We start from the raw sequence: 11,223 nt of genomic DNA on the forward strand, positions 1-11,223 counted from the left end.
TTTTTTGGTTTTTCGAGACAGGGTTTCTCTGTGGTTTTGGAGCCTGTCCTGGAACTAGCTCTTGTAGACCAGGCTGGTCTTGAACTCACAGACATCCACCTGCCTCTGCCTCCCGAGTGCTGGGATTAAAGGCGTGCGCCACCACCGCCTGGCTACATTTTTTTTTTAAAGATTTTATTTATTACATATACAATATAGTGTTCTGCCTCCATGTATGCCTGCATGCCAGAAGAGGGCACCAGATCTCATTTTAGATGGTTGTGAACCACCATGTGGTTGCTGGGAATTGAACTCAGGACCTCTGGAAGAACAGTCAGTGTCCTTAACCTCTGAGCCATCTCTCCAGCCCTTTTTTAAGGAAAAGAAAAAGCCAGGTGTGGTGATATGTGATTGGAAATTGTAGTCAAATGTGTCATGGACTGATAAAAGCTCAAACTGATGGAGAGTGCGTGAATAATTATAAGCAATTCACAAAAGAAATACACATTTTTCTCTATTCATTAAAGGTACTAAATTTCGGGCAAATTGCCACTTCCTTCCTCCTCCTTTGTTTTTATTATTATTGTTGTTGTTATTATCTAGATTTATGTGTTATTATCTAGATTTGTGTGTATGCATCACATGTTTGTCTGGTGTTTATGGAGTAGTTACAGACAGTTGTAAGCTGGCATGTGGGTTCTAGGGACCTAACCGGGGTCCTCTGGGATAAGCAGCCAATGCTCTTGACTGGCTGCAAAGCCGTCTCTCTAGCCTCTTCTTTGAAACAGTCTCATTTGGCCAGGCTGTATAGCTAAGCCCTTGAATTCCTGTTCCTTCTACCCTCATTTCCCAAGTATTAGGATTACAAGCATCCTAGCTTTGCTCCTTAGAAAATTATTACTATTCTGTGTGTTCTTGGACACAAGAGGTGTACATGTACATTACAAGACAATTTGGGGGAGTTTATTTTGCCTTCCACCAGGGTCCCAGAGATTAAAACTCAGGTCCTCAACCTGTACAGCAAGTGCTTTTGCCTGCTGAGCCATCCTGCCAACCCTGCTTGCTATTTGAATTCATTAGTTTTGTTATTGATGATTGTTGTTTTTGAGGCAGGATCTCGATATATAGCCTTGGCTGACTTGGTGCTCACTTTGTAGACCAGGCTGGCATTGAAGTAACAGATCCACCAGCCTCTGCCTTCCTGTTGATATTAAAGGTTGCCACCATGCCTGGTTCAATTTTTTTTTTAAAGATAATTATCATCAGGTTACTGGTGGTGCACGCCTTTAATCCCAGCCTTTGGGAGGCAAAGGTAGGCAGATCTCCGTGAATTCCAGGACAACCAAGGCTATGAAGAGAAACCCTGTCTAGGGGGCAAGAAAGATTACAATTAATTATTTGTGTGGAGGGTTGGCATTACTGTGTGTGTACAAAGGTCAAAGGACCCTAGGCGGAGTCGCTTCTCTCCATCATTTTGGCTCCAGAGATCAAACTTGGATCGTCAGGCTCTGCAGCAAATACTTTACCCTCTGAGCCATCTTGCTATGTCCTTCACTCTCTTTTTGCATAGATAGAAAATAGGAAGATTGGTTATTGATATTGGTGAGTGTTTGCATAAATGAATTTGTAATAGCAAAACGTTGAAAACGTTCACAGTGAAATAATTGGTATTTCCATATAGTAGACTGCTATCTAACTCTTGGGATATTTATTTTTAAGGAATCATTTCTAGTGTAAACTGCTAAATAAGGTCTAAGTGTTATGGATGCTATTGAAGAATGGACTACATGTGTGCCTATGGGTTATAAGAATATCCCTAGTCACCAAGAATTTAGGGAGAGAAAAGAGGTTCTTTATCTCGCCCATGTAACTTTATGCTACTAGTGATAAGTCTTATTTTTTGTGGCTTAAAATTAGTCTAGGATCTTTTTTTATTTTTTTAATTTATTCATTTATTATGTATACAATATTCTGTCTCTGTGTATGCCTGAAGGCCAGAAGAGGGCACCAGACCTCATTACAGATGGTTATGAGCCACCATGTGGTTGCTGGGAATTGAACTCAGGACCTTTGGAAGAGCAGGCAATGCTTTTAACCTCTGAGCCATCTCTCCAGCCCAGTCTAGGATCTTTTTGTTGAGACAGTATCTCACTTGCTGTATAGACCAGGCTGGCCTCCAGTTCACAGAGACCTAGCTGCCTCTGCCTCCCAAGTGCTGGAATTAAAGGCAAGCCCACCACCACTGATACTACTCCAGGATCTTCAATGTCTTCATTTGAGGTGGTTTTCTAGCAGTTTCCAGTATTTTCTAGTCCAGAGCTCCGAACGGTTTTGAACCTGGTTCAACACAAAATCACAGACTCAAGCATGAACTTTGTAGATGACATTGTTGTGTCAGATATACATTTGAATACTCTTATAGTCCATGGGCTGTGGTTTGAACACCCCCAATTCTTCATCTAGTGTGGTCCAAAGAAGCCAAAAAGGTAGGTACACCTGTAGTAGACAGATGCCAGATGACAGCTTATTACTTCATTCCTTTATAAGTTTGAGAGTTTAGTTCAGGAAAGTTAAATACACTATATTATTAATATGAATTGTTAAGATATGTTTATGTGTATGAGTGTTTTATCTGCATGAATGTAGTGCACCAGAGCTTGTCTGATGCCTGTGAACATCCAAATAGGGCTTCAGGCCCCTGGGACCTGGTGGTTTTTAAGCTTTCATGTAGGTTCTGGGACTTAAACTGGGTCCTCTGCAAGTGCTCTTAGTTCTGGTCAAGTGTTCAGACCCCATACGAATTGTTGCAGTATCATTTTGAAGATTTTGAACTCTAGCAATTTCACCCTACCAGCTTTACAAAAAGACTTCTAAATGTTACAGGTAAAATTCAGTACTTTTTATTTTATAGATTTTTGATGAAATTGAGTCATGAAACCGTAACCATTGAATTGAAGAATGGAACACAAGTCCATGGAACAATCACAGGTGAGGAGGCCGCACTCTTTCTTATAATGAATGTTTTTGTTTTTCTCTCCATGTTCATGTGCTGGAGAGTGTTTTTTGGTTGCTTAATAAGCATTGTTGTAGTAAAGATCCTCATTCTTTTTGTTTAGATTACTGAATGGGCCTTAGTTAAGCCCCTCATCTTATATTCTTGTGCTACAACCAAACCACATTGCCAGGTGCTTTTGTTTTTATAGCTTGTATATCTTTGCTTGTGTGTTCTTCTCCATAAAATATTGCTTCTTCCAAAACACTTTTGAGACTTTACACTTTGATTATGTTTGTGTTTCACATTTGACTAATTTTTTATTACTTTTATTATATATGTGTGATTGATTTCATTATGGTATTTTCACACAGCTGTATTTTTATCTTCCTTTATTGTCCTCTCCTCTTCCGCTACTGCTTTCTTATTCCCACCTATTCATCCTCCATGTGCCAGTCTTTATTTTTTACTGACCCACTGAGTTTTGGAACAGTTTCTTAGCTAATAGTAGGCACTCCAAAAGTTTTTTAAGTGATTATTTAAAGAAAGAAAATAATATCTTAATATGTGTTCATATTCTCATCTAAGTCCAGTGTTTTAGTAAACAAAGAGATGTAATGGGATGTCATTTTATGGTTATTCCAGGACTTGATGGTACCAGTTGTGAATGGAACTTGCCTATTAAGTTTTGTATGGTATGGCATCATATCTAAGGAAGTACAGCTGCTGCCCTTGTTAAAGTGTCCTGAGTAGTGATTTGGTCTACTTCCTGCAGAACACAGTTGGGCGTTGTGGAAGGGCTGGGGTGGGTTTTGTTGTGGTAGTGTTCCCTCCGCCCTCTATTTCTAGGTAGAGTCTTAAGTATTCTAGAACTAATCTTAAACTTACTGTGTATGGTTAAGGATGGTCTTGTTTTCCTGCCTCTAGCTCCTGGGTGCTGGGATTATAAGTGTACACAGCACACCTCTTTTATTTGGCAATGGGGGTTGAAACCAGGGCTTCATATCTAACAGCTGAGCTATCCCCAGCCCCCAGAATGGCCATCTTGCTCTTTTTTTTTAATCAAAATCTAATGATAAAAGCTCTACTATTAAAAAAACAAACAAACAAAAACAAAAACACACGTTTCACCATATACATAATAGGTGCTTAGTAAATGGATGTCCCAGGAGGAAGGTTTCAAAAAACTGGGAGGACAAAATTTAGTAAAGATCTCATTCCCTCTAGTGGACAGTCACTGTTGAGACTTCAGTATCTTATATGAACATACACACACTTATACATACAGCTCAGTCATCACAGTATGCTATATGCCATGAAGGTAGTGAGAGACTAATTAATATGTCTTAATGTATAGGTCTTAGAACATAAGAGATGGTAAGTCTCTCTGCTCCTCCTTGCCTACATAAATCAGTGTCCCTAGGAGGCAGAGGAGGCGGAATATATCGAGGCTATATCATAGGAAGGGGAAAGGATTTGTTGTTGCTTTTTTTTTTCCTAAGACAGAATTTCTCTGTGTAACCCTGGCTGTCCTGGAACTTGATCTGTAGACCATGTTTGCCTTGAACTCAAAGATGCACCTGTCCCTGCCTCCTGAGTACTGAGAGTAAAGGCCAACATTCCCATTTCCCAACCCCCTTCTTGTTTGTTTTCTTTTCCTCTTTCTTTCTTTCTTTCTTTCTTTCTTTCTTTCTTTCTTTCTTTCTTTCTTTCTTTTTTCATTTTTCAAGACAGGGTTTCTCCATAGCTTTTTGGTTCCTGTCCTAGAACTAGCTCTTCTAGACCAGGCTGGCCTCGAACTCACCAAAAAAATTTTTTTTAAGAAATAAACAAATAGACATGTTAAGCTGGTTGTGGTGTTGGTTGCCTGTAAACCAAGTAAGCACTAGGGAGACTTAGAAGAATCACAAGTCTGAGGTCAGCCTGGAGTGCAGAGATAGACTTTATCTCAGGAAGGTAGGGGAGGAGTTCCGAGAGACAGGTGAAAAATAGCATAGGTCTTTAAAAAGAAAGTTGAACATGGTTGATAGAATGTTGGATAAGGAAAATTATGGAGACAGCGGGAGAATTGTGCCACAAACACTATCCAATCCCGGGACAAGAATTCTGTTTTGAAAGTAGTGGACTTAAGGCATATACAATATTCACGTTCCTTCACAGCTTGCTATATTTCATTTCCTTTGTCTACCAGATAGGTTCTTTCTCTGTAGTCCAGCTCTCCTTGAACTCGTGGCACTCCTCCTGCCTCAGCCTCTTGAATGCTGAGATTCCAGGCATGACTTAAGCATACCACCATGCATCCTATTCAGTGCACATACTTAGCCTGCACAGTAGTACCATGGCTAGGAAGGGGGGCTTTATGAAGGAGCAGTTGCTAGTTTATATTGCATCCCCCCATTTGCATGTAACTAACAGATTAGATAACTCTTTTGTTAATTTAAGGATTTATTTATTTTATAAATACAGTGTTCTGTCTGCAGGCATGCCTGCATGCCAGAAGAGGGCATCAAATCTCATTATAGATGGTTGTGAGCCATAGATGATTGTGAGCCGTCATTTGGTTGCTGGGAATTGAATGTAAGACCTCTTCTTTCAGCCATCTCTCTAGCCTCCAGATAATACTCTACAGGATTATTTCAACTGTGGCAAGATAGATTGCCTTCTGGTAATTGTTCTGTTTTCCTCCTTAGGTGTAGATGTTAGCATGAATACACATCTTAAAGCTGTGAAAATGACCCTGAAGAACAGAGAACCTGTACAGTTGGAAACATTGAGTATTCGAGGAAACAACATTCGATACTTTATTCTACCAGACAGCTTACCTCTTGATACATTACTTGTGGATGTTGAGCCTAAGGTGAAATCTAAGAAGAGAGAAGCTGGTAAGTGTGAAGGTGTTTTGTGTATAGGGTATTTAAATCTTAATTCACTGTTGAAAATACCTTTGTGAACAACAAGGGTGTTTTGTTGGCTTGGAACATCTTATACTTATGAGTGCATGAGTGCATGTGACAGAGCTTCTGGAGTTGCTATGGAGACCAGCCATGCCATTCTTCTGTAATCTCAGCATTCAAGAGGCTGAGGCAGGAGGAGTGCCACAAGTTCAAGGAGAGCTGGACTACAGAGAAAGAACCTATCTGATAGACAAAGGAAATATATAACAAGCTGTGAAGGAACGTGAATATTGTGTATACCTTAAGTTCACTACTTTCAAAACGGAATTCTTGTCCCAGGATCGGATAGTGTTTGTGGCACAATTCTTCCGCTGTCCCCATAATTTTCCTTATCCCATTCTGTCAAGCTATGTTCAACTTTTTTTTGGAGGCTGGCGGCACGGCTGCCTCTTATTTTATATAATTTGTGAAAATTCATTGTGAATCTTCTTGCCCATACAACTAAGAAAACGTTAAATTTTGTTGACTTATTGACTGATTCTCTTGTCTTTGTGCCTTCTCGTTCTAGCTACTGCTGTCGGTTGGCACAGACTTTATCTCAAGCCTCCCTTCAGTTTTCATAAGCTCCTGTTCCTGTTGTCTTAGGGGTTCTTTCTTTTTTTCTTTTTTCTCTTTTCTTAGGGGGCGGGGTTGGGTTTTTGAGACAGGGTTTCTCTGTGTAGCTTTGGAGCCTGTCTTGGCATTCACTCTGTAGAACAGGCTGGCCTTGAACTCAGGAGATCCACCTGCCTCTGCCTCTTGAGTCCTAGGATTAAAGGTGTGCACAGCCACCACCTGGCTTTTCTTAGGTTTTCTGTTGCTGTGAAGAGACACCATGACCACAGCTCTTATAAAAGAAGCACATTTAATTGGGGTGGCTTACATTTTCAGAGGTTTAGTCCATTATCATCATGGTGGGACATGGCGGGATGTAAACAGACATGGTGCTGGCTATATATCTTGATCAGAAGGCAACATGGAGTGAACTGCCTCACTGGCTGTGGCTAAACTTACTTGAGACCTCAGAGCCCGCCTCTACAGGGACATACTTCCTCCAACAAAACTGTACCCACTCCAGCAAGGCCACACTTACTATTAATGCCATTCCCTTTGGAGGACATTTTCTTTCAAACCACCACCCTCATTGTTTTTATTGTGTTATTATTTTGCAGGCACACATGGGAAGGGAGGTATGGAGACAGGGTTTCTCTTTGTAGCCCTGGCTGTACTAGAACTTGCTCTGTAGACTGGGCTGGCATTGAGCTCACAGAGATCTGCCTCCAGAATGCTGGGATAAAAGACATGTGCACTACTGCTTGACATTAGTTTTACTTTCGTTAACCTTATTTATAATTTGAAATTTTCTTGTACATATACATAATATCTTGATCAGCTCTTGAACCTCTTCTCCCATATACCCCAACTTCATGTCAGATTGTGTGTGTATATGGTATAGGACTATTCTACCTCAATTTTTCTTTGAGAAGTTTTTAGTATTTTGTCATTGTTAGTTTTCTCTGATTGCTTTCTTTTTCTTTTTCTCTTTTTTCTTTTTTTTTCTGATGTAGCTCACCTGATCTCAGATTAACTGTAGTGAAAAGTAACTTGGAACTCTTACTCCTGCCTCCATTTCCCAAGAGCTAGGATTAGAACTGTTCACTATCCTGGTTTATGTGGTGCTAGTGATCAAAAGCATGCTAGGCAGGCACTCTGTCCCATTACACACACAGGGTTTCTCTGTATAGCCTGACTGTCCTGGAACTTGCTCCATAGTCCAGGATGGCCTCAAACTCAAAGAGATCCTCTTGCCTCTGCCTTCCAAATACTGGGATTAAAGAAATATACCACCTCTGCTGGTGTATTTTTATTTTTAAAGACACTTGGATTTTCTTTGCCTGGAGATGGCTCAGAGAATAAAATTACTTGCCATGCAAGCCTCCTTACCTGAGTTTAATCCCAAACCTGCAGTGAAAAGAAAAAACATCTCCCAAAAGTTTTACTCTGCCTTCCACATGTGCAGTGTGGCATTCTCTCAAGTATGCACATACATACACATAACATATACACATGTGATAGTAAAACTAATAATTCATTAAGAACTAACATTGGAGAATTAAACCTATAATCTTGTACATAAAAAATAAGCCTCTACTATTTTATTACATTCCCATCATTTTGTTTTCTTATTTTTACATTTAGTTATTTATGTGTGTATGCAGGTGCCTGAGAGTATGGGCACATATGTATGGTGATGTGTGTTTGGAAGTGAGGACAACTTGCAGGAGTCAGCGTGCCTTCTTTCACCATGTAGGTCTTGGGGATTGAACTTCAGTTAGCAGTCGTTGCAGCAAACACTACCTACTGAGCCATCTAGCCTTGAGCTTGTGCCCCTCTGCTCAACCTCCCTAAGTAACTGCCCCCCCTCCACAGGGTTTCTCTGTAGCTTTGGAGCCTGCCCTAGAACTAGCTCTTGTAGAACAGGTTGGCCTCAAACTCAGAGATCCTCCTGCCTCTGCCTCCCAAGTGCTGAGATTAAAGTCAGGTGCCACTACCTCCCGATGTAACTGGGCTTTCTTAGTCTCATTCTGTTGGTCCTAACTTCTATTGGATTCCAAAGTAAGTTGGCCTCTTAGCTAGGCAGATTAAAAGTTTCAGAATCTGGAATTCTATCTTAGAGTTTAGTTTCTTGCTATATTAGCTACTTTCTTGTTTCTCTGAGAAAATACTAGACAAGAAGAAGCTTAAGGAAAGGAAGGTCTGTTCTAGCTCAGTAGCTATCAACATGTGGGTCACAACCCCTGTGTATGAGGTCACATGACCCCTTCACAGGGGTCACCTGAGACCATTGGAAAATACAGATACTCATCATGATTCATAACAGTAACACAATTAAGTTAAAAAGTAGCAATGAAATAATTTTATGGCTGGGGTGTCTCTACAACATGAGGAACCATATTAAAGAGTCATAGCGTTAGGAAGGTTGAGAGCCACTTACCGTGGAGAAAGTAGAACTGTAGGAGCAGACCCTTGTCCTGTCACATTGTGTGTCCAGGCAATAAAACCTCAAGGCAAAGAGTTCCATCAGCTGGAGACCAGTGGTACAACATGTGAGTCTATGGAGGACTTTCCACACTGTGGGAGACATGGCTGTCAGCAGTGTAAGAGTAGGGTGGGAGCTTTGTTTCCAGCACTCAGGTGGCAAAGAAACCTTGTCTCAGAAAACCGAAAAAAGAAAAAAAAAAGAGTAGGGCAGGAGTAAAGGGCCATTGTTTCATAGATGTTTAATATGCTGACTTTGAGGGTTTTTTTTTTTTTTTTTTTTTTTTTTTTTTTTTTTTTTTTTTTTTTTTTTTNCTTTTAGTTATAGCACTACAAAAGCTCTTGGGGTTATCATTCTTTTTCTCATTTAAAAAATTGTAATACATAGCTTAAGAAACACTGATTTCATCTGTCCCTTTAAATCCCTCGCCTTGTACCGTTTTTCTAAATCTTAAGCCTTTCTGTGTTGTGTTTTGATTCCTTCTACTTTTTCTTTCCCACCTACTTGTCAAAGTCGTGAAAAACTTTACAGGATGCGTCCACATTTGTTCAGCCTTGTGTCGTATCATTCTTTGTATCTAAAGATCCTGTTTCTCTAGAAACAATTCCTTTACTAAGTGTACACCTATGATCCCAGCACTTGAGAGGCAGAGGCAGGCTCTCTAAGTTTGAAGCCAGCCTGGTCTACAGAGTAAGAACCAGATCAGCCAGAACTAGAAGAGACTGTCTAGTTAGGGTTTCCATTGCTGTGAAGAAACACCATGACCACCACAACTCTTACAGAGGAAAACATTTATTTGGAGTGACTTACATTTTCAGAGGTTCAGTCCATTTTCATCATGATGTGCAGACATTTTGCTGGAGAAGTGTCCTGCATCTGGACTTGTAGGCAACAGAAGTGGTGAGACATTGGGCATGGCTTAAGCATCTTTGAGACCGTAAAGCTTGTCTCCACGGTGACATACTTCATCCAAAAAGGCCACATCTACTCCAGCAAAGCCACACCTCTTAATAGTGAGACTCCTTTTGGGGGCCATTTTCTTTCAGACCACCACAGAGACCATATTCTAAAATGAAGGGGTGGATGACTTTACAGGGTTGTGGGTTATAGCTCAGTGATAGGCCACTTGTCTGACCTTTCTGCGTGAGGCCCTGGGTTTGATCTGACTACCAGGGGGGAATAGACAAATCTTAAAATCTTAGTCTGAGTACATCAAGCAGGTACACTGGTTTGTCTTTCTGTTTTGTTTTTGTTTTGTTTTGTTTTTTGTCCTGATAATGTTAAGGATATATGGCTGTGGGTTAAAGTACTAAGTTATGGTTGAGCAAAACAACTTTTCAGGCTCCGTTATTAGATTGCCATTTGGTATAATGTACTTAGGGTTTGTTGATTTTGGGCTAACTTGCTTGGCTTCTATTCTAGCATAGGGTATAAATCGTCCCTCTGCTGGCACTTTTTGGTTTTACACGGTAGTAGTGGTGTTTTAAGAGGTGTGGATAGTGGGGCTCAGTGGTTAAGAGCATTGCCTGCTCTTCCAAAGGTCCTGAGTTCAATTCTTGGCAACCACATGGTGGCTCACAACCATCTGTAAAGAGGTCTGGTGCCCTCTTCTGGCCTGCAGACATGCACACAGACAGAATATTGTATACATAATAAATAAATATTAAAAAAAAAAAAGAGGTGTGGATAGTAAAGCCTGTGTGGTAGCTGGGCACTGTGACTATTGAAGAGAATTTCACCTGCTTTAACTTTTTCCCCAGTTGCAGGACGAGGCCGAGGCCGAGGCAGAGGAAGAGGACGTGGTCGCGGCAGAGGAAGAGGGGGTCCTAGGCGATAATGTCTTTCAAGATTACTGTTCCAAAGTGATATGGAATTGGGGGATATTTTTTGTACAGGTTTTGTTTGTCAGTTTTTAATAAACTTAAGTGTGGGATGAAGTTTTCTGCTGATTATCAAATCAAAGTTAAAGTGTCTCCTGTGTACTCAGCACAGTGTTCAATTCCTGGTGTCAGTCACATGAAATATGTGTGCACTGAACATGCATTAAATTTCTTTGAGTCCATTTTATGGTGCCCCTTTTGAGATGAATAAACTCTTGGTATTTCAACAGAGTCCTTTTGGGATCGGATGTAAAATTCACTTTTGTTAGTTTTACTCTGGAACCAACCTTACTGGTAAAAGCAAGCAAGAAAAAAAAAAAACCTTTTATTTAATTAATTAATTTATTTTGCTTGCCTGTGGTGGCACATGCCTTTCTTTGGTCTCAGCACTCAGGAGGC

The 11,223-nt window shown here is 40.5% G+C and overlaps 1 protein-coding gene across 2 annotated transcripts in view; it reads left to right on the forward strand.

Moving 5' to 3' along the window:
* Snrpd1 (small nuclear ribonucleoprotein D1 polypeptide) overlaps window positions 1–10,881 on the forward strand; it is a 15,155-nt gene extending 4,274 nt beyond the window's left edge. For both annotated transcript variants that reach the window (XM_050148846.1, XM_050148848.1), the window contains exons 2-4: window positions 2,891–2,967; window positions 5,662–5,853; window positions 10,705–10,881. In XM_050148846.1, coding sequence (XP_050004803.1) covers window positions 2,891–2,967; window positions 5,662–5,853; window positions 10,705–10,781 — 346 coding nt within the window. In that variant the 3' untranslated portion in view covers window positions 10,782–10,881. The remainder of the gene's footprint in view (window positions 1–2,890; window positions 2,968–5,661; window positions 5,854–10,704) is intronic.
* Window positions 10,882–11,223: the final 342 nt, after the last annotated feature.

The sequence above is a fragment of the Alexandromys fortis genome, unplaced genomic scaffold, assembly GCF_014885135.2.
Source record: "Alexandromys fortis isolate MF-2015 unplaced genomic scaffold, M_Fortis_MF-2015_v1.1 scaffold_4, whole genome shotgun sequence".
Lineage (NCBI taxonomy): Eukaryota > Metazoa > Chordata > Mammalia > Rodentia > Cricetidae > Alexandromys > Alexandromys fortis.